This window comes from Cinclus cinclus, chromosome 5 (assembly GCF_963662255.1).
Source record: "Cinclus cinclus chromosome 5, bCinCin1.1, whole genome shotgun sequence".
In the NCBI taxonomy this organism is placed as follows: Eukaryota; Metazoa; Chordata; class Aves; order Passeriformes; family Cinclidae; genus Cinclus; species Cinclus cinclus.
This window is the reverse complement of record NC_085050.1, coordinates 1,011,222-1,033,914: the sequence shown is the minus strand read 5'-3', so window position 1 is coordinate 1,033,914 and position 22,693 is coordinate 1,011,222. Positions and strand designations below refer to the sequence as shown.

General features: G+C 57.5%; 1 protein-coding gene across 1 annotated transcript; it reads left to right on the top strand.

Annotated features, from left to right (window-relative positions):
* Window positions 1–2,147: 2,147 nt before the first annotated feature.
* SPR (sepiapterin reductase) lies at window positions 2,148–4,470 on the top strand (the record flags this gene model as incomplete). The annotated part of the gene is made up of 3 exons (XM_062493220.1): window positions 2,148–2,475; window positions 3,324–3,614; window positions 4,214–4,470. Coding segments are annotated over 3 exons (810 nt in total), but the record flags the coding sequence as incomplete, so codon positions are not given.
* Window positions 4,471–22,693: the final 18,223 nt, after the last annotated feature.

Genomic DNA, 22,693 nt, shown 5'->3' with positions numbered 1-22,693 from the left:
GGCTCTGCAGGGACTCATGGGAGATGTAGTATGGGATGGCTGTGGGGAATCATGGGAGATGTAGTACGGGATGGCTCTGCAGGGACTCATGGGAGATGTAGTACGGGATGGCTCTGCAGGGACTCATGGGAGATGTAGTACGGGATGGCTGTGGGGAATCATGGGAGATGTAGTATGGGATGGCTGTGGGGAATCATGGGAGATGTAGTACGGGATGGCTCTGCAGGGAATCATGGGAGATGTAGTACGGGGTGGCTCTGCAAGGAATCATGGGAGATGTAGTACGGGATGGCTCTGCAGGGACTCATGGGAGATGTAGTACGGGATGGCTGTGGGGAATCATGGGAGATGTAGTATGGGATGGCCGTGCGGGGATCAGTGATTGAAATTAACCCCAAGGATCAGAAAATCCCACTGGTCTGTTTCAGGACTTAGGGTTCCAAAATTCAGGAACTCCCACTGGTCTGTTTTAGGAATTTGCCCCCACTCTGTGACAAACCCAGGAGATTAAAGCCCCATCTCAAAACCTTTCCCACCCATCCTGTCCCGCTTGGAATTGTTTGGAATTGTGAGTGTTTGGAATTGTTCGGAACTGTTTGAAACAGTTTGGAATCGTTTGTAACTGTTTGGAACTGTTTGGAACTGTTTGGAACTGTTTGGAATTGTTTGGAACTGTTTGGAACTGTTTGGAATTGTTTGTAACTGTTTGGAACTGTTTGGAATTGTTTGGAACTGTTTGGAATTGTTTGGAACTGTTTGGAACTGTTTGGAATTGTTTGGAATTGTTTGTAACTGTTTGTAACTGTTTGGAATTGTTTGGAACTGTTTGGAACTGTTTGTAATTGTTTGGAATTGTTTACCAACGCACTTTCCCCGGCACAGGGCAGCTCCTGCAGACCAGAGCAGGATCCGGATCTGTCCCAGCCTCGGCGCAGTCCGGGGCTCCCCGGGAGCTGCGGGATCCAAGGACAGCGGATCTGCCCCCAAACCCAGGAACGCCCCCAGTGCACCCAGGTCCCCTCGAGGCTGCGGCTCCCTTCGGCAGCAGCTGCCTGTTCCTGCCAGGAGCCGGTGCCGGGAGAGCTGAGCTGAAATGTCCCGTTCCCATCCACGGCCTGTAACCGGTACCGGGAGAGCAGAGCTGAAATGTCCCGTTCCCATCCACGGCCTGTAACCGGTGCCGGGAGAGCAGAGCTGAAATGTCCCGTTCCCATCCACGGCCTGTAACCGGTGCCGGGAGAGCAGAGCTGAAATGTCCCGGGATTCCAAGCCCTGCTGCCAGCTCATTCCGTACAAACCAGGTATTCCTTGGAAAAAACCTCCTCGAAGGCTGTCTGCACCTTCAGGCACAAAGGTGTTTATTTTTATAAAGGGTATCAGGGCTTTTTTGTGATCAGAAAGGGCTTTTAGTCCCTAGCGAAGTACCGGTGGCGGGTGCCAGAATTCGGGATTGCAGAGGGAAAAAGGGGAGGGAAGGTCTGGGGAGCTGTGGCCTCGCAGGAGCGGAGACAATAAAAGGGAATTTACATCCGCGGGAAAAAAATGAATTAAAAATACATACTTAAAAAAAAATTAAGAATTTGATCCAAAGTATAGTTGGAAAGTAAATTGAAAAGTGCTTTTGAGAAAAAGCGTAACGGGGGAGAGGCCAAGAGCGGCCGCGCTGTGGGCAGGGGAGGCCCGCCCGGCGCTCCGGGACGCAGCCACATTACCAGACCTGGTCCCGTTCGCTGGTTCCGATCCCGGTGCCGCTGCTGTTCCCGTTCCCGGTCCCGGTCCCGGTCCCGGTCCCGGTCCCGGTCCCGGTCCCGGTCCCGGTCCCGCCCCTCCGCTCCCTCACGGAAGCCACACCCCCTCACAGCGGCCGCAAGGGGGCGCCTCGCTCCGACCACGCCCCCCTCCTCGTGCCCGCCGGCGATGACCAATCAGAGCCGGAGGCTCTGCCCGCGCCCTCGGGGCGGCCAATCACAAAGCAGCGGGGCACGAATGGGGCGGGTCACATGGGCAGGCGCGTTCCCACGCCGCCTCCGCCGGGTTCCGGGATGGAGCCGGGACCGGGACCGGGGCTGGGATCGGGATCGGGATCGGGATCGGGATCGGGATCGGGATCGGGATCGGGATCGGGGCCGGGACCGGGACCGGGACCGGGACCGGGCCGCTGGGCCGCCACCGCCTGCGTGGTGACCGGCGCTTCCCGCGGCTTCGGCCGCAGCCTGGCGAGGCTCCTGGCCCCGCAGCTCGGGCCCGGCTCGGCGCTGCTGCTGCTGGCGCGCTCCGCGGAAGCGCTGGCCGAGCTGGCGACCGAGCTGCGAGCCGGGGCCCCCGGCGGTGACAGCGGCGGTGACAGCGGGCTGCGGGTGCAGTGCGTGGCCGCTGACCTGGGCTGCGAGGAAGGGATGCGCAGGGCGAGCGCTGCCGTGCGGGAGATGCTGCGGGACGAGTCCTTGGGCCGCCTGCTCCTGGTCAACAACGCCGGTAACCACGCGGATGTCGCCGCGTGTCCCCGCCCTGTCCCCTCCCCGAGCCGCTGGCCTCTGTCCCCGGGGGCGGCCGGGTCAGCCCCGCTCGCTCCGGTGCTCGCTCCGAGCTTGGGGTACCAGCAAATATCCCAAAAGAGCAAAGGAGCTGCGGGGATTTCATCCTGACTGGGTGTTGGTTCATTATTATTATTATTATTATTATTATTATTAATTGTGTGGGCGGGCCCTTGTCAGTGCCTTGCTGCTCTCGACGTTTTTTCCTGTGGTGTAGGAATTGTTGGTCCCCCTCCTGCACCTTCTTATCTCCCTGCTCCCCAAATCCAAGACAAACTTCCAGCCCCACCTTGTGGGTCGTTCCTTGTGCCTCTGATGCCTTCGGAGCCCTTTTTACCCATTATGGCCGTAAATCACCTGTGGGTTCCCACAGGGAGTGGGTGCTCCCAGATTCGGGGCTCCAGTGGCACAGGAGCTGCAGGAGGGCCCGTGGTGGCCCTTGGGGACATTCCCACTTGGGGACATTCCCAGAATAGCTGGGAGCCATTTGTGCTGGCAGAGCGGTGGCAGGTCCCTGTCCCCTGGGTCAGTGTGACCCAAACTGGGCTGGGCTGGGCTCCTCAGGCTGCTGTGGGACCTGACAAAGCTCTGGAGGAGCTGGGTGTGGAATGTGGGAGCCAGAGGGATCTGTGGTGTGCTTGATCCCATCCGTCACAACTCATCTTTCCGCTTTTCTGGAAGTGTCCGAGGCCAGGCTGGACGGGAGGTGTCCCTTCCATGACAGGGTGAGGACTGGACATTCTTTAAGATCCCATCCGACCCAAACCATTCCACATTTATGATTCCCAGGTTCCTTGGGAGACATCTCCAAATCCTTCCTGGACCTCAGCGACCTACAGGAGATCAACACCTACTTCTCCTTCAACATCAGCTCTGCTCTGTGCCTCACCTCCACGGCCCTGAGGGCCTTTGGGGCACGGCCTGGCTGCAGCAGGACCGTGGTGAACATCTCATCCCTGTGTGCCCAGGAGCCCTTTCCCAGCTGGGCTCTGTACTGTGCTGGGAAGGCTGCTCGGGATATGATGTTCCGGGTGCTGGCGCTGGAGGAGCCCGGGCTCCGTGTGCTCAGCTATGCCCCAGGTGAGGGGAGCAGCTCCCTGCTGGTTATTCCTGTTGGGAATGGGGATTCCTGCAGCCCAGCTCTGCTCCTGCCCCTCCTGAGCAGCACAAGTGGGATCCCAGCTCCTTGTGCTGGAAGCAGCAGCTGAGCTCAGACTCTTGTCTGTCAGCTTTTCCATCAGGATTGTGGAATTCCAGGCTGGGTTGGGTGGGAAGGGACTTTAAATCCTATTATCCCATCCCTGCCATGGGACACCTCCCACCATTCCAGGTGGATCCAACCCGGCCTTGGGCACTGCCAGGGGTCCAAGGGCAGCCACAGCAAATCTGGGAATTCCAGCCCAGGCAGGAATTCCTTCCCAAGATCCCAGCCCAATGTCCCCTTTCCCAGTGGAAGCCATTCCCTGTGTCCTGTCCCTCCCTGCCTTGTCCCCAGTCCCTCTCCAGCTCTCCTGGAGCCCTGCAAGGGACTCTGAGCATTCCCTGGAATTTACCCTTCTCCAGGGGATCATTCCCACCTCTCCCAGCCTGGCTCAAGAGGGTAAAATGAGCCCTGGATTTTTATTTTTTTTTTTCCTTCCTTAAGTGATTATTTTTGAGACTTCTTTCCTTTCCCCAAGGTCCTCTGGACACGGACATGCAGCTCCTGGCCCGGACCAGGACTGGAGACCTTGGGCTGCGCCAGCACTTCCAGAGGCTGCAGGAGAAGGGGCAGCTCATCGACAGCTCTGTGTCAGCCCAGAAGCTGCTCCAGCTCCTGCAGGAGGATTCCTTTCCCTCCGGAGCACACGTGGATTTCTACGACATCTGAGCTCCTCCACCTTGGCTTCCTGCTTTGCCCCGGTGCCTCCAGCAGGACTTTGTTCAAATCATGGGATTTGGGAAGGTTTAAGACATCTCTGTGTGCCTTACAAACACCCCTGGTGTCCTTTTTGGGGTTGGGCAGCAGCTCCTGCTGCTGAGTCCTCGCCGGTAGGAGCTGGAATCCCTCAGTTCTGGGGATTTGGGAGCAGAGGAATGACCCTGGAAGGTCCAGGAGTCTGTGGGAGCCAAGAGCAGATGAGGCTGGGGCAGAGAAGCCTGGCCCCGAAGAAGCCAACAACAGCAGGGTCCTGTGTCTGTGAGCTGTGTCCCTGTGTCTGTCTGTGAGCTGTGTCTGTGTCCCTGTGTCTGTGAGCTGTGTCCCTGTGTCTGTCTGTGAGCTGTGTCCCTGTCCCTGTGTCTGTGAGCTGTGTCTGTGTCCCTGTGTCTGTGAGCTGTGTCCCTGTGTCTGTCTGTGAGCTGTGTCTGTGTCTGTCTGTGAGCTGTGTCCCTGTGTCCCTGTGAGCTGTGTCCCTGTGTCTGTGAGCTGTGTCTGTGTCTGTCTGTGAGCTGTGTCCCTGTGTTTGTCTGTGAGCTGTGTCCCTGTGTCCCTGTGTCCCTGTGTCTGTGAGCTGTGTCCCTGTGTCCCTGTGTCTGTGAGCTGTGTCCCTGTGTTTGTCTGTGAGCTGTGTCCCTGTGTCCCTGTGTCCCTGTGTCTGTGAGCTGTGTCCCTGTGTCTGTGAGCTGTGTCCCTGTGTCCCTGTGTCTGTGAGCTGTGTCCCTGTGTCTGTCTGTGAGCTGTGTCTGTGTCCCTGTGTCTGTGAGCTGTGTCTGTCTGTCTGTGAGCTGTGTCCCTGTGTCTGTGAGCTGTGTCCCTGTGTCCCTGTGTCCCTGTGTCCCTGTGTCCCTGTGTCTGTGAGCTGTGTCCCTGTGAGCTGTGTCCCTGTGTCTGTCTGTGAGCTGTGTCCCTGTGTCCCTGTGTCCCTGTGTCCCTGTGTCCCTATGTCTGTGAGCTGTGTCCCTGTGTCTGTCCCCTTTGCCCCACAGCTGCAGGTCCCCAAGGAGCCATTCCTGGAGTTGGGACATACCTGGCAATGTCCCCCCGTGAGCCCCAACTCTGTGCCCTGCTCACCAGGGGCTCCAACTTCTCCTCATCTCTGAATTCTCGTCGTGTTAAAATGCAGCAAGACCAGGAATCACCAGGAGAGGGAGCTGGCCTTGGAGGAATTTTGGGAATTTGGGGAGCCTGGTTGGGGTGACCAGCTCACAGAAACGCAGCCAGAGCAAAGACACATCCCTGAGTTCCTGCCCTGCTCCTGGTGCTGCTTTTGGGTCCAAGCCTTGCTCTGGGGCTTCAGCCCCTTCCTTTTAATTATTGATGGAGGATTCTTGTCACTTTTCTGTCGGATTCCATCAGGCACAGACATACAGAGACTTTTCTTCTGGAAAGATGATGCAGAAAAGTTGTTTTTGAAGCCCAGCACACCCCTGGAACTGCCCAATGCCCCTCTGTGCCCCCTTCCACCCAACCCTGCTGCTCAGATTTTGTCCCCCTGGCTCTCCAATCACTAAAAGTTCTAAAATCATTAAATTTTAAGTCTGCACTGGGCTTTCTGCTGTGTTTTTAAGGGTGGGTGAATTCCTGGCAGGGTGGGGGGAGGATCCTGGGTTAAGCACTGGCTTTACCCAGCAAGGCTGAGCCCTTTCATTAATTCTGTGTTCATTTAATCCTGGCAAGCTCCTAAATCCCTCCTCCCCAGCCAGCCCTGCTGCCTGGTTTCAGCTTTCCTCCCTACCTGGGAAAATTTTATTAGCAAAAAAACCCCCTCTGCTGCTCCCAAATCTGGCAATGGGAATATTGTTCTGGGGTTTATGTGGCCTGGGAAGCCTCCCTGGACTGGCTGCTGCTAAAATCTTCCCCCTCTCCTCACCTGCATCCCATGGGTTTTTCCCATCCCTTCCTGGGCAGGAATACTCTTTTGGGATCTGGCTCTCTGCATAAAATCACCTCAGAGCTTTCTATTGTCCCATCTCTTCCTTCCCTTTGTGCATTCCCTGTGTCCTGTCCCTCCCTGCCTTGTCCCCAGTCCCTCTCCAGCTCTCCTGGAGCCCTGCAAGGGACTCTGAGCATTCCCTGGAATTTTCCCTTCTCCAGGGGAACATTCCCAGCTCTCCCAGCCTGGCTCCAGAGCAGAGGGGCTCCAGCCCTGGAGCAGCTCCAGGGTCTCCTGTGACCCTGCTGTGACAGATCCATGTCCCTTGTGCTGGGCCCTGGATCATTTTCCAGCCCCATTTCTCTCTCCCCACAGGAAGCAGGAACAAAAAATCCATCGTGGGACCACCCGAGGAAACTCCTCATCTGCTCCAAGGGGAGCCTGCACATCCCAAGCACATGGATGTCCCATGGATGTGAGCATGGGCTGGGGCTCCCAGCCCTGGATTTCCCTGTTAGAGCAGCCTCGTGCTCACAGTTCCATGGAGGAGCTGGTCCCCAGCCTGGCCATCTGTACTTTGTCCTTCTGGCTCTCCTGGAGCTTTCATTTTTGGGGGTTTCATCCCCTCAATGTCCCCATTTCTCTGTGCAGCTGTTTGGTGTTGGGATCGCTCTGGGATCCCCAGGGATGTGCTGGGGTGGGGGTTCCCACTCCAGGAGCAGAGCTCTGCCCGGGGGAAATGACAGAGATGCTTTTGGGACATGCCCTGGGTGTCACCATTCCCTGGGTGTCACCATCCCCTGGATGTCACCAATCCTGGGTGTCACCATTCCCTGAGTGTCACCAATCCTGGGTGTCACCAATCCTGGGTGTCACCATCCCCTGGGTGTCACCATCCCCTGGGTGTCACCATCCCCTGGGTGTCACCAATCCTGGGTGTCACCATCCCCTGGGTGTCACCATCCCCTGGGTGTCACCAATCCCCTGGGTGTCACCAATCCTGGGTGTCACCATTCCTGGGTACCAACCTCCCCCAAGTACCAGCATCTTTGGGTACCAAAATCCCTGGGTACCAAAATCCTCTGGGTGTCGACATCCCCCAGGTACCAGCATCTTTGGGTACCAAAATCCCCAGGGCACCAGCATCACTGTGGGTGCCAGGATTCCCTGGGTACCAACATTCCCTGGGTTCCGGCGTTCCCTCCCCGGAAAACCAACCCGTGGCCCGGTGGGTGCTGTGCGACGTAAAGGCAAAATGTCATGAAAGTTTTTATTTCCCTTTAACTCCCTTTTATTTCCCTTTTATTTCCACCAGCTGAGGGCGTGCCGAGACCGGGGAACAGAGCTCGGCTGGAGCGGGGAGCCCGGGAATGCCTCTGGAAAAGCAGCGGGATGTCGGGAGGGGATGGAGCGGGATTGGAGCCTCCCCGTGCCTCTCTGCACCGACCCCTTGGCCGCTCATTTTTTAATTAAAGATCCGCGTCCCGGCTCCGGGAGCTTTGCCAGAAGCTCGAGTAGGGGAAATACAAAAGGGTGTTAAAAATGAAGGAGTTTGGAGCTCTCCAGAGCTCTCCTAATTCCAGAGGCAGGAGCTCACGGCTCACCTGGACAGGTGTATCCCAATGGATTCCTGTGTCCCCACGGGATTTGGGCGGCGCTGTCTCCTGGGCTAGGGGTGAACCCTGCAGGGAGTCACCCCAAAATGAGCCCCCCCATCTCCTCCATCCCAATCCAAACCCCAATCCCAGAGCCAGGGATTCTGCTCTCCCTGCTGGGAATCAAGAGCAGCTTTCAAACCCAAAAGTCCTCCTGCCCTCCAGGCAGTTCCGATTCCCCCCAAATTCCACAACTTCCCCCCCTGTCTCCTGCAGCGAAACCTGTGTAGGGCTTTCATCCCTTTTCCTGCTTTCCCCCTTTTCCATCCCCCTGAACAGGGAGGTAAAGCTGCAGCAAGAGCTCTGCAGGTGCCTCCTCGGGTGAAATCCCTAAAAAATGCTGCAGAAAGCCCCGGGACCGCCTCAAGAGCAGTTTGGGGCATGAAGGGGAGGGGGCTGGGCGATGCTTTGGGGTGACACCGCCTGCCTGAGGGGCCCCAGGTCCCCGGGGGACCCTCCCCATTCCCCTCCCCGTGCAGGGGACACACTGTGCCCTTTGTGCCCGTGCTGGGACGGGCCGAGCTGGGTCACGCAGGAGCCAAAGCCGCCGCTGGGTTTTATTTCCCTGGCTGTGAGAGGGGCCTGGGGTCAGCAGAGGGGCCGAGCCCCTAAATCCCCCCCAAAGCCACCCCAAATGAAACCCAGCTCACCCCCTGACCTCCCAAATCTCGGCTGCTGCCCCGGGCCGGCCCTGGCTCAGCACGGAGCTCCTGTGCCCCTCCTGAGAGGATTCCCAGCACAGAGGGGGGAGCACGACCCTGATGTCCCAGTGCCCAGAAGTGCTGAGCTCATCCATTCCAGCCAGGACGCCGAGTGCCCGAGCTCCGGGCTGGCAAACAGCAGCTGCCTTTGCCCAGGGCCAAAGGTAAAGGAGCTGCTGCCCCCAGCGAGGGGGGAAAGGGCTGGCGGTGCCCCCACAGGGACCCCCATCCTGCCCCGGAGATTCCCACCGGGACACATCCAGAGGCGCAGGCTCCCACTACCACGAGTCACGAGGGTTTTTTGGGGATGTCTTGGAGTGGTGCTGGGAGGTGCAGAATGAGGCTGAGAGCTTGGAACGACAAGAAACTCCTTTGTGCTGAGCTGGCAGGGTCCTCACAGAGTCTGCTCCTGGGGACTGAACCCGCTGCACGTCCCCCTCCTGTCCCTCTGTCCGTCCCTGCTCTCAGCACAGTGACGTGTTTTTATCCACTTCGCTGTCCCCTGGGTTTGGTGGCCTGAGAAGTAGCTCCGCTCAGGTGAGACCTCACCTGCAGAGCTGCCCCAGCCCCGGAGCCCAAATTCAGGAGGACGTGGAGCTGCAGGAGAGAGGCCAGAGGAAGTCATGGAAATTATTCCAGAATTCTGGAGCCAGGCTGGGAGAGCTGGGAATGTTCCCCTGGAGAAGGGGAAATCCCAGGGAATGCTCAGAGTCCCTTGCAGGGCTCCAGGAGAGCTGGAGAGGGACTGGGGACAAGGCAGGGAGGGACAGGACACAGGGAATGGCTTCCACTGGGAAAGGGGACATTGGGCTGGGATCTTGGGAAGGAATTCCTGCCTGGGCTGCAATTCCCAGATTTGCTGTGGCTGTCCCTGGATCCCTGGCAGCGCCCAAGGCCAGGTTGGAATTTGGGATCACCTGGGACAGTGGGAAGTCTCCCTGCCCATATAACTGGATGATCCTTGAGGTCCCCCCATCCCAAAGCCTTTGATGAGTCAGGTCCCCATTAATGAGTAACGAGGCCAGTGAGGAGCTCACAAATTAACCCAGCCCAGAGCAGGGAGCAGAGGTTTGTGGTCAAGTGTCCTGTCCCAGAGAGCTTCCATGTCTTAATGAGTAATTAATTACTTTGCTATGGGGGTTAATGGGGAGGCACTGCAGAAATGATCTGTGATTAATTAAACCACCTCGAGCTGGAGCAGGCACAGCAGCTGAGCTGGGCTGGGCTGGAGCTGAGCTGGGCCTAGGGCTGGATCCAAACTGGGGTTAAGGCTGGATCCAAACTGGGATTAGGGCTGGATCCAAACTGGGATTATGACTGGATCCAAGATGGGCCTTGGGCTGGATCCAAACTGGGATTAAGTCTTGATCCATGGTGGGACTAGGGCTAGATCCAAACTGGGATTAAGGCTGGATCCAAACTGGGATTAGGGCTGGATCCAAACTGGGATTATGACTGGATCCAAGATGGTCCTTGGGTTGAATCCAAACTTGGATTAAGGCTGGATCCCAGATGGGATTAAGGCTGGATCCAAAATGGGATTAAGGTTGGATCCCAAGTGGGATTAAGCCTGGATCCAAATCTGGGACTAGGAACTGATCCAAACTGGGCCTAGGGCTGGATCCTGATTTTAGCATCACTCCTGGAGCTGTTCTGGATTTACCACGCCCATCCAGTGGGAAAAGCTGCCAGGAATTGTTTCTCCCTTGTTTTTTCTGTAGACCAGCCCAAAGCCAGACTCTGTCTCTCTCAGCCAGGTGCCTTTCAACCCTCCTTCCCCGAATCCTGGAATCCCAGAATGGTTTGGGTGGGAATGGACCTTAAAGCTCCTCCATTCCCAAGCACCTCCCACTGCCCCAGGCTGCTCCAGGCCTTCTCCACCCTGGCTTTGGACAGGGTTGGGGAATCCACAATTTCCCTGGGAAACCTGTGCCAGATCCCACCCCCTGACAGGAAGAATTTCTCCCTAAAACTGACCCAAATTTCCCCTGTTTCAATTTGTTCCCAGCACTCCTTGTCCTGTCACCACAGTCCCAGGCTGTGGTTGAGCTGCTCCCCCAGGATTTGGGGACATTGTGTTTTCACCTCCTCACTGTCTCCTTCCTTCATCAAAGCCACCAGTTCTGCTGGGCACATCCATCCTCCTCCTCCTCTGCTGCCATCCTGTGCCACGCCTGAACTCCTCATCCTCCACCTGCCCCAAAATCTTCCTGTGCTGATGGCTCAGCCCTTTCCCAAACTCGGGATGATCCCAATGAATCCCTGACATTCTCATCCTGCTGGGATCCCAGCACTGAGTTCAAGAAGAAAGGATGGCCAAGCTCCCATCCCTCACACCCCTCCTGAACAAATCCCATCATTCCCACCCTGCTGCCATCCTGGCAGGCTCTGGAAGACCCCAGCACTGAATTTAGGCAGAAAGGGCAAGCACCCCGCACTACTCCCAGCCTGTGCAGGATCCCACAGCAATCCCATCCCATCCCACTATCCCATCCCATCCCACTATCCCATCCCATCCCATCCCATCCCATCCCATCCCACTATCCCATCCCATCCCACTATCCCATCCCATCCCATCCCCATCCCATCCCATCCCCATCCCATCCCATCCCATCCCATCCCATCCCATCCCACTATCCCATCCCATCCCATCCCACTATCCCATCCCATCCCATCCCCATCCCATCCCATCCCCATCCCATCCCATCCCATCCCATCCCATCCCATCCCATCCCCATCCCCATCCCCATCCCCATCCCCATCCCCATCCCCATCCCCATCCCCATCCCATCCCATCCCATCCCCATCCCATCCCATCCCATCCCATCCCATCCCATCCCATCCCATCCCATCCCTTTATCCCATTACCCCATTACCCCATTACCCCATTACCCCATTACCCCATTACCCCATTACCCCATTACCCCATTACCCCATTATCCCATTACCCCATTATCCCGTCCCTTTCCCCAGGGCTGCTCCCCGGGCCCGGCTCTCCTTGCCGGGAGCCGCATTCACATTCCTGCCGCGAGCGCACTTGTCAGCCGAGCTGTCAGTGCCGCCGTAATGGGGCCACGGCGGTCACTCGTGTTGGGAGTAAACACAACCCAATCTGAGAAAACAAGAGCAGAGCCCCGAGCTCCCGGCACGGCTGAAAAACCCCGCTGCTCCCCGGGGGAGGGGTGCCCAGCCTCCCCCCCGCCTCCCCAGAGACCCCCCCCGCTCGCCCCAAAAATCCCCGGCAGGGATGTGGGGTACCCGGCACCCCCGGAGTGTGGATCCGGAGGTGTGGGGTTCACAAAAGGGTTTGTCTGGGACGTGCAGGGGACATCCCTGGCCTGCAGCGGCTCGAGGGACGCGAGGTGGTGGAGTCACAGCTCGGTGACTTCCAGCGCAAAACCATCCGCAGCTGCTTCTGGGGTTTTTTGAACTTGAAAAGAAAACGGAGTTTTGCACATCCCGGAGGTGTCCTGAGTCTGGGGAACCTGTTTGGAGTGAGGGTTCAGTCTCCTTGTCACCCTTCAGCATCCCCGGGCCCCCTTCAGCATCCCCGGGTCCCTTTCAGCATCCCCCGATCCCTTTCAGCATCCCCGGGCCCCCTTCAGCATCCCCCGATCCCTTTCAGATCCCCCGGTCCCTTTCAGCACCCCCGATCCCTTTCAGCATCCCCCGATCCCTTTCAGATCCCCCGGTCCCTTTCAGCACCCCCGATCCCTTTCAGCATCCCCCGATCCCTTTCAGATCCCCCGGTCCCTTTCAGCACCCCCGATCCCTTTCAGCACCCCCGGGTCCCTTTCAGCATCCCCGGTCCCTTTCAGCATCCCCCGATCCCTTTCAGCATCCCCCGATCCCTTTCAGATCCCCCGGTCCCTTTCAGCATCCCCCGGTCCCTTTCAGCATCCCCCGGTCCCTTTCAGCATCCCCCGGGTCCCCCCCAGCCCTGGGCTCCTCCTGCCACCTCCAGCGGTGTCACCAGCTCCAGAGGGGACACCTGGGCCAGGTGGGACGGAGCCAGCCCGGCTGCAGCCCCGGTGTCCGGAACGGGGAAGGTTCGTGGGGCCGCAGCCCCCAGGAGGAGGAGAAGGAGGAGGAGGGGGAACAGCAGCTCTGGGAATCTCTTCTTCCTTTGGGAATATTCCCCCAACTTCCAAAGCCTCCCAACAAAGGGGCTGAAAAGCCGCGGATTTGGGACAAAGGAGGGAACGGGGTGGCCGAGGGCATCCATCCCTCACCCCCCCAAATCCATGGAAGGCTGCTTTCCCTTCTCCCGGTCCCCGGCGTGGTTTATTCACGGCCACAAACCCTAAAACAAGAAAAAAAAAAAAAAAAAAAACAAAAACCCAAACATAAAAAAAAAGCTACAAACGCCACCGAATATTTCCTGCGGGCGGGGAGGGGAGCGGGCAGATTTTATCCTCCTCCAAACACGATGCGAAATGTTGGGGTCACTCCTCCTTTGAAATCCCCCGCGGCCTTTCTTCCCATTAAACCAGCTCCCAGCTCAGAAGTTTCTTCCCCACCCTCCTCCCCCCGCCCCCCGTTTTTTGTTTTTCTTTTTTTTTTTTTTAATTTTAATTTAATAATAAAGCATCTCAGATCTCGGAGCCGCAACTCATCTCACACCTAAGCGAGATTGCGTTTTGCACAAGCCTTTCAGCTGTTTTCTCAATCTCTCCTCTGTCTCATTCTCAATTCAGGCAGTTGCTATAGGTATGTTTTAATCCCCAGCATGGTAGATTTTAATTAGTCTTTGTACAGATGGCCAATTAACATTCATTACTTTTGCCTTGAGCGATTAATTATGAGTTTGGATAGAAGGGGAGATGCAGACAGGAAAGATGGGCAGGTGAATAAAAAAAAAAAAGGGATTTTAGTCAGAGTTTGGGATTTTTTTTTCCCCCCTTTCTGATTTATATATATCCACACGCACATGGAAAGAGGAGGCAAAACGGTGCGAGTTCCATTCCCGGAGAACCATTCCAGACCTGGAGCGGCGGGAACGGCATCTCCAGCCAGCGATGCTGCGGGGTTTGGGGGCTGCGATCCTGCCAAACCCCGCTCGGGGATGGAGAACGGAGCCCTGCAGTGACTCCCAGCTCCCTGTGCCCGGCCTGGGAATCCGCATCCCGAAGGATTTGGGTGCCTGGCCCTGCCGGCTTTGGGGCTGCAGCGGTGCCGGCCGGTGACACAGAACCGCGTCTCCGCCTGCCCCGCGATTGTCCCCTCCCGAGCCCCGGTGACACGTCGCTAATTCTTCCTAATTGATTTTTCACGCCGGTGGGAGGGAGACGGTGACATCCAACAGCAGAGCCCTGATGTCGCGGCTTTCTGCGGCATGAAAGGGGCCGGCATCTCCCCCCGGAGCCCGAATGCCTCCGCCGGGGCTGGGTAGCCATGGTGAGCTCCGGGCGAGCCTTTGCCAAGCGCTGGAGCTGCTCCGTGCCAGCCGCTCCCGCAGCTATTTCGGGACTCGGGACTCGAGGGAAAACAGAAAAAAAAAAAAGAAAAAAACGAGCAAAAGCCCCCGCGGGTCGCTCCGTGCCCCCCTCCCTGCTCCCACAGCCCCCCAGCCCCGGCCCGGGGGAGCGGAGCGGGCTCGGGGTGCGCGGAGAGGGGGAGATGCAAAGGGATGGTCCCGAACGCTGCTGGGGGAAATGGGAACGGTGGGAGGGTGTGGGGGCAGGGATCCGTCCCGCAGGGCTTTCCCCGGGAGCCGGGCTCGCTCTTTAGCACGGCCGGGGTTTGGTCCCGGCCCGCTCGGGGTTGGTGCTTCCCGCAGGAGTTTTCAGGGGTCGGCGCTCGGGAGGAGCAGGAAGGGCCCGGAGCTCTCCCGGCACGGCAGGGATGTGGCTGCGGTGTCCCGGGCACGTGGCGCGTGTCACCTGCGTGCTGCCACGGCCTGGGGATGGCTGTGTCACCTGCGTCCCGCAGGGTCCCTGTGTGGATGTGTCACCTGCGTCCCAAAATGTTCCCTGAGCGTCTGTGTCACCTGGATCTCAAAGTGTCCGCTATCTGTGTCACCCGCATCCCAAAATGTTCCCTGTCCGTGTCACCTGGATCCCAGAGTGTCCCCTACCTCTGTCACCTGCATCCCAGAGGGTGCCTGGGTGGATGCGTCACCTGCATCCCAGAATGTTCTCTGAGCATCTGTGTCACCTGGATCCCAGAGTGTTCCCGGGTGTCCGTGTCACCTGGATGCCAAAATGTTCCCTGGGTGTTAGTGTCCCCCGGATCCCAGAGTGTCCCCCATCAGTGTCCCCCGGATCCCAGAGTGTCCCCCGGATCCCAGAGTGTCCCCCATCAGTGTCCCCCGGATCCCAGAGTGTCCCCCGGATCCCAGAGTGTCCCCCATCAGTGTCCCCCGGATCCCAGAGTGTCCCCCGGATCCCAGAGTGTCCCCCATCAGTGTCCCCCGGATCCCAGAGTGTCCCCCGGATCCCAGAGTGTCCCCCATCAGTGTCCCCCGGATCCCAGAGTGTCCCCCGGATCCCAGAGTGTCCCCCATCAGTGTCCCCCGGATCCCAGAGTGTCCCCCGGATCCCAGAGTGTCCCCCATCAGTGTCCCCCGGATCCCAGAGTGTCCCCCATCAGTGTCCCCCGGATCCCAGTGTTCCCAGGGCAGCACCCCTGAGGATCCCCCAGCCGTGCCTGAGCCCTGGCCCAGCTCACCTCACCGCTGAGGCTTCCCACAGCTCTGGGGTGGGAAGTTCTGGTGCCCCAGAACCCCAAATCCCCGCTGGGCACCCCCCAGGAGCGCTGCTGCTGCTGCCAGCACCTCCAGGAGCTGTCCCCGACCTCTGCCACCCGCAGGGCTCAGCCATGTCCCCACCCTGTCTCTACGGGTGGAACACAGGTAGCACACACAGCAGACAACACCCAAACCCTTCCCAGCACCTCGGGGTTCCCTCCCTGCACCTCGGGGTTCCCTCCTTGAACCTTGGGGTTCCCTCCTTGCACCTCGGGGTTCCCTCCCAGCACCTCGGGGTTCCCTCCCTGCACCTCGGGGCTCCTTCCTTGCACCTCGGGGTTCCCTCCTTGCACCTTGGGGTTCCCTCCCAGCACCTCGGGGTTCCCTCCCTGCACCTCGGGGTTCCCTCCTTGAACCTTGGGGTTCCCTCCTTGCACCTTGGGGTTCCCTCCCAGCACCTCGGGGTTCCCTCCCAGCACCTCGGGGTTCCCTCCCGGCTGGCACAGAGATTTTGGGGAGCACTTGAGGCTCGGCACGGCTCGGTCCCCACCTGCGGAGCCGTGGCAGGGTATGGCCCTCCGGGAGCGTGTGCCATGGAAATGTGCACATTTCCTAAAAGCAATATGGAGCAGCTAAATATACTGCTCACAAATCTGTTTACACTAATAATGGCTGGGAGCCTGCCATCCATATGACTGCACGGAGCCATTGATTCAACAGAAATCCGCTGAAAATTCCTTGCAAGGGGAAGAAACTCGCGGAGCTTTATATTTCAATTTTTTAGCACTTTTTAATTTTTTTTTTTAATTTTTATTTTTATTTCTTCCTGCATGTCAGGGAGATGTTGGCACCTCTGGCACAGCCACGTTGGCAGCAGCTCTGTGCCCATCCCTCGGCCCCTCTCCCTCTGCCCAGCCACGGGATACTCAGCAAACCGGGATTTCCCAGCACAGCTCCAAGCACTGGAGCAGCCTCCAGGGCTAAATGAACACAATATTTACCCATTTCCCACCCAACCGAGAGGGTCCGAGGCAGCATTTTGGCGCTGTGCTCTTTCCCATTTTCGGGGGGGGGGGGAAAAAAAAGGAAGAAAAAAAAAGAGGGAAAAAACCCCCTCCGGATTTGGCAGCTCGTGGAGTATTAATGGAAATGCTGCAGACTTGGCTCCCGCTCACCTCCCCAACATAATGTTAAATGGCAGCAAGGCACTATAGCAGTCATTTACATATGGTGCTTATAGACGCCAAACTTATTAACACAATAAAACTGCTGCGCCAGGAGCTTTCCTGCCTATTTTTCTCCTGGAGAATGTCAGTGTTGGAAGCACCTATCTGCCTCGTATGGAAACACCCGGGGCTGCCTTTCATATGGCACCGACAAAATAAATAAATGACTCAGCCAGGGGCCCCCTCCGACCACTCCCGGAGGGAAGGGGGAGGGAGATCCGTGGATTCGGAGGTTTGGGGGTGGGGGAGATCACCGGAATCCACCAGGATCCACCAGAACCCCCTGGAAAAGAGCATTTCCTCCCTGCTGGGGGACAGCTCCACGCCAGGGTTGGTTTTAACCCCCCCCTCCCCCCTCGCTGTTCTGAGGTGTCCCCAAGGTGTCCCCAAAGCTGACCTGAGTGATTTCTAGATGGGTGTTCCTGGTGCCACAGGAAAAGCAGCCCCAGGTGTTTCCAAAGGTGTCCAGGTGCTTCCAACAGGGGAAGGAGGTGGGAAAGAAGGAAAGTTGCCTGCGGAGGTTTTGTGCTGGGAAGTTTGGTGTCCCTAGGTGACATTTGGAGGTGGCTGGTGCAGTGTCCCAGTGCCATTTAATGGGATTTTGGGCAGGGGAGGGCAGCCGGGTCTGTTGATTCCCCGCGATGTGACACTGCGAGGTCCCCTCGGGGTTTTGGGGAGACTCTGCTGGGATCCAAGCACCCACAGCTCCTCTCTCCTGGAGGTGGCCTGGCCCTGCCAGCACTGGGAATGTTTCCATCCCGGTGCTGGAGCAGGGGATGAGGGGGGTCACGCTCCGGTGCCACTCGGGGCAGCTCCCAAAGCCTCCCCGGGGCTGGATGTGCAATTCCCTGGGGGCACATTCCCCCTGCTCTCCCACAAGGAGATTTTGGCTGGAATGAGCGGAAGAGCGGCTCTGAGGGGACGCCCTGGCAGAGGGCTGTGGTGGGACAGTAGCCGGGACACCAATCTGAGCCCAGCTCGGGCTGACCCTAACTCTGGGTGCCAGCTGTTCTTGGAGTGATCAGAGGGATAAAGCCGGGAATGAGAGCTCAGCAGGGAGCTGCTCACCACAGCACCCCGAGGGATTTACGGGATCGGGGGGAGGGCAGTGCCCCTGCCCAGACAGGGCATGGCAGTGTCACACATCCATGGCAGTGTCACACATCCATGGCAGTGACACACATCCGTGGCAGTGTCACACGGATATGGCCGTGTCACATGGATATGGCAGTGTCACACATCCATGGCAGTGTCACACGGATATGGCAGTGACACACATCCATGGCAGTGACACACATCCATGGCAGTGTCACACGGATATGGCCGTGTCACACGGTCATGGCAGTGTCACACGGCCATGGCAGTGTCACACGGATATGGCAGTGTCACATGGATATGGCAGTGTCACATGGATATGGCAGTGTCACACACCCATGGCAGTGTCACACGGTCATGGCAGTGTCATACAGCCATGGCAGGGTCACACATCCTTGGCAGTGTCACACGGATATGGCAGTGTCACACGGATATGGCAGTGTCACACACTCATGGCAGTGTCACACTGTCATGGCAGTGTCACACGGTCATGGCAGTGTCACACTGTCATGGCAGTGTCACACGGTCATGGCAGTGTCACACGGATATGGCAGTGTCACACACTCATGGCAGTGTCACACGGTCATGGCAGTGTCACACGGTCATGGCAGTGTCATACAGCCATGGCAGGGTCACACGGATATGGCATTGTCACACGGATATGGCAGTGTCACATGGATATGGCAGTGTCACATGGATATGGCCGTGTCACACACTCATGGCAGTGTCACACGGTCATGGCAGTGTCACACGGTCATGGCAGTGTCACACGGTCATGGCAGTGTCACATGGATATGGCAGTGTCACACACTCATGGCAGTGTCACACACCCATGGCAGTGTCACACGGTCATGGCAGTGTCATACAGCCATGGCAGGGTCACACATCCATGGCAGTGTCACACGGATATGGCAGTGTCACACGGATATGGCAGTGTCACACACTCATGGCAGTGTCACACTGTCATGGCAGTGTCACACGGTCATGGCAGTGTCACACGGATATGGCAGTGTCACACGGATATGGCAGTGTCACACACTCATGGCAGTGTCATACAGCCATGGCAGGGTCACACGGATATGGCATTGTCACACGGATATGGCAGTGTCACATGGATATGGCAGTGTCACACTGTCATGGCAGTGTCACACGGTCATGGCAGTGTCACACACCCATGGCAGTGTCACACGGATATGGCAGTGTCACACGGTCATGGCAGGGTCACACACCCATGGCAGTGTGACACGGATATGGCAGTGTCATACAGCCATGGCAGAGGTGACCAGAGCTGTCCCTGTCCTGTTTCACTGCTGGACAGGAGTGACCAGAGCTGTCCCCGTCCCAGGGCCTCCAAGGCCTGGGGTTGTCCCGGTTTTCTCGAGGCCATGGGCACCTCTCAATCCCCTGGAGGTTTTCCCAGGCTGGAGATGATCCCACCAGGAGCTGGATGTTCAACATCTACAAGGACGTGGCTGCCAAACCCTGCTTGCTTTTCCAGAATTCCTGATCCCACCACCAAAGCCACAGCTGTGTCCCCTCCGAGGACGTGGCACCCCTGGGTGTGCCCAGAGCCCGGCCAGGATCTGTCACTGCAGATCCCACCGTGCCTGGCAGGGTCTGGGGAGGGGAGGGTGGATGTGACCCCATGGAAAAGCCACTGAGAGCTCTGGAGGTGGGTGGGAACCCAGCAGCCTCTTTTCCTGCTGGAATGGCCTTTCCCAGTCTGGAGCTGCGGGGTCTGGGTGGCTTCCTGTTCCTAGACTCAGGGTGGGATCCTTTCTCTGTCAGCCTGATCCCATAAAATCCATCCATCATCCGCACATCCATCCATGGATCCCTCCATCAGGCACAGGGTGGGATTGTTGGGGTGTCTGTGCAGGGCCAGGAGTTGGATCGGGTGATCCCTGTGAGTCTCTTAGAGCTCAGGATATTCTGATTCTGTGATTCTGTGATTCTGTCATCCATCCATCCATCATCCATCCATCCATCCATCATCCATCCATCCATCCATCCATCCATCCATCCATCCATCCATCCATTCCTCCCTCCATCCACGGACCAGTTGACAAAAGCACCTCGATAAAGGACACTGAGGGAGGTGACAGCAATAACCTGCTGGAGCCCACTGGTTTCAGGGACGATTTATTCCAATCCAGAATATTCCTGAACCAAAGGAAAAACAAACAAACAAACAAACAAAACAAAACAAAACAAAACAAAAAAAAACCACAATAACAACAACAACAAAAATGAAAGCAGGAAAACCTGCTGAACCTCCCAGCCCTAAACCCACCCCCATTTCCCCTTGTCCCCCTCGGGGCTGCCTGGATGGCCGATGAGAAGGAATCCGGGCCGGGCAGGAGCTGTGCCCCGGGAAGAGCAGCTGGGAGAGCGGACCGGGAAATGCTGCCGAGCTTTGAAGTCTGCTCAACTTCGAACGCGCTGGCCGAGCCGTGCCCGCGGCCGCTCTCCGGGGCCGGGGCTCATTTCCCACCCGGTGCCCTTGGGTGCCGGGCCCGCGGCGTTCCCGATGAACGAGGGGACCCCTCCCTGCTCGGGGCACGGGCACGGGCGGGTTTGAGTCTGGGGGAGTCCCCGCTGTCCCTCTGCCACCCCAAAAATGACCCCTCTACCCCCAGCCCGCGGCCGGTGCTCGCCGCCTGTCGCGTCCCCGTTTTCCTCTTCTCTCCTGTTTCGTTTGCTCCTTGCAGGACCCCGCGGTTGGATTTGACAGACCCCCCCCTTTCACCCCCGATGCTGGTGCAGCCGCTCGTGCCCGGCCCCGGCCGCGCTCGCTTTCCTTTCGTTCAAAAGGAAAATGGATTTTTCCCCTTCCCGGAGCTGCTCCCGGCCGGAATCCAGCGGCAAGGAATCCATCCCGGCTCCCCTCTCCTGGCCGTTCCGCGGAGAAAGTTTTCCTCTCCATAAATCTGCAGCCCGAGCAAGACCCCCCTGCTCTGCGTGTCCGGGTTTATTCCCGAGGGGATCAAAATCCTGCTGGGGTCCTCCTGGAGCTGGGAACAGGCCTAGGAGCGGAGGGGAAAAATAAATTTAAAGATAAATTTGGGGTTCCGGGTCGGTTCCCTTCGGAGCATCCGAGCAGCCTCGCCTGGACACTTGAGCCTGGACTGAAAACCACCGGGGCGAATTGGGGAAAAAAAAAAAAAACCAAAAAAAACCAAAACAAACAAAACCAGCTGAAAGATTTATAAATTCCCGAGAGGGCGATTCACCCCCAAACCGAAGCTGCTCCCTCCCAGGAAATGCTCCAGTGGAGCCGGGGCGCCGAGGGGAGATGCCGGCGGCGGGGATCCCACGGGAAGCAGCCTCAGCCCGGCCGCCTTCCCCATTTTTCTCCCGCAGAAGATGCTGAAACCGAGGGAGATCCGCACGAAACGAAATCCCGGCCCCGCGCCGCTCTCCGAGGCCGCGGATCCCGCAGCGCCCGCTCCGCACCCGCGGCTGCCGCAGGGCAGGGGCGGAGGGGCCGCATCTCCCCCCGCTCCGGCCCCGGGGGCAGAGAAAAGGTCGAGAGAAAAAAAAAAAAAATAAAAAAAGAAAGAAGAGGAGAGAAATTAAATTGAATTCAGTCGGATTAAATTGATTTAAATGAAATCCCACAAACGGTCCGGAGCCGGGCACAGTTTCCGCGACTGAGCCGAGCTGTCCCCGTGTCCCTTTTCCCTTCCCCTTTCCGATCCCATCCCTTCCCTTCCCTTCTTCCCCACCTCTGGCCCTTCCCCTTCATCCCTTCCCCTTCCCGTCCCCGTCCCTCCGCGGGTGTTCCCCGCTCCGCTCCCGCTGCCCTCTCCGCCAGCTCTCTCACCCAACTCCGCTTCTGTAATTCCACTTTTCCTATTAAAAAAAAAAAAAAAATTTATATTTTTAAAATCTATTTATAAAATATTTAAAATGTCGATTATTTCTCCCCCCCTCTTTCTCCAGAAGAAATGAAAATAAAAATTATATATATATATATATATATATATATATATATATAAAACGCTTTGCCGACGCTGTCGCTCCATTTTTAGGCTTTCACTTCTCTGGGATTTCGTGTGATTTTTCCTTTTCCTGCCCCCATCCTTCTTGCCGCAGACTCTTGCGGGAGCGAGTCCGCGCAGAGCCCGCGGGCGCGCAGCAGCGCTCTCCTCTCCGCGGGGGGAAGGATCCCGCGCGGAGTATTTCGATCCAGCCAAGTGGAAAATAGACTTTCAACCCCCTTTGTGCGGGAGGGGAGGGCTGGCCCCCGCCTCCGCGGGCCGGCAAAACTCCGAGCAGAGCCAAACTGCGGAGTGAACTCGGGACCGGCCCGCTGCGCGCCCGCGCAAAAAAAAAAAAAAAAAAAAAAACAAAAAAAAAACCCCAAACTGCCACTTATTGGGAGCTTTGACTTTTTAAAATTTTTTTGGGTTTTTTAAATATTTTAATTTTTTTTTTTTTTTTAATTTCCCGGCGCGGGATCGGAGCCGTGTGAAGAGGTTCCGGTCCAGGGAAGGTCTTGCCTTTGGAAGGGGACTCGCGGAGGGGAGCGGAGCTTTCTCGGGGGGCGGGAGCGGTGGGGGAGGTTTCACCTGTCCCGTCCCCTCCCTCCCCCGGGCCGGAGTTCCGCTCCGCAGCTGCGGGCAGGGCTGGTTTTCTTGGCTTTTTTGTTGTTTTTTTTTTTTTTTTTTTCTTTAAATAGAGAGGAAAAAACCCAAACAAACCAAACCAAAACCAAAAAATCCGACAAAAACCAAACCCAAAAGAAGAAGAAGGGGGGAAAAAAAAAAAAAAAAAAAGGAATTTTAAAAGATTTTTCAATTTTTTTTTTTTTTTAAGACGCAGGGAAAGCTCCCCCGCAGCCGGAGCCCCTCTGCCACAACTTCGCGGCGCGCCTGCGGGAGCGGCTCCAGTCCAGTTTTTCGGGCGCTCTCTGCGTCCTTTTGCCTCCTCTGCCTCTCCTTCATCCCCTGCCTGCCCCTGCCTCCCCTTCCTGCCCCATCTCCCCCTGCCTCTCC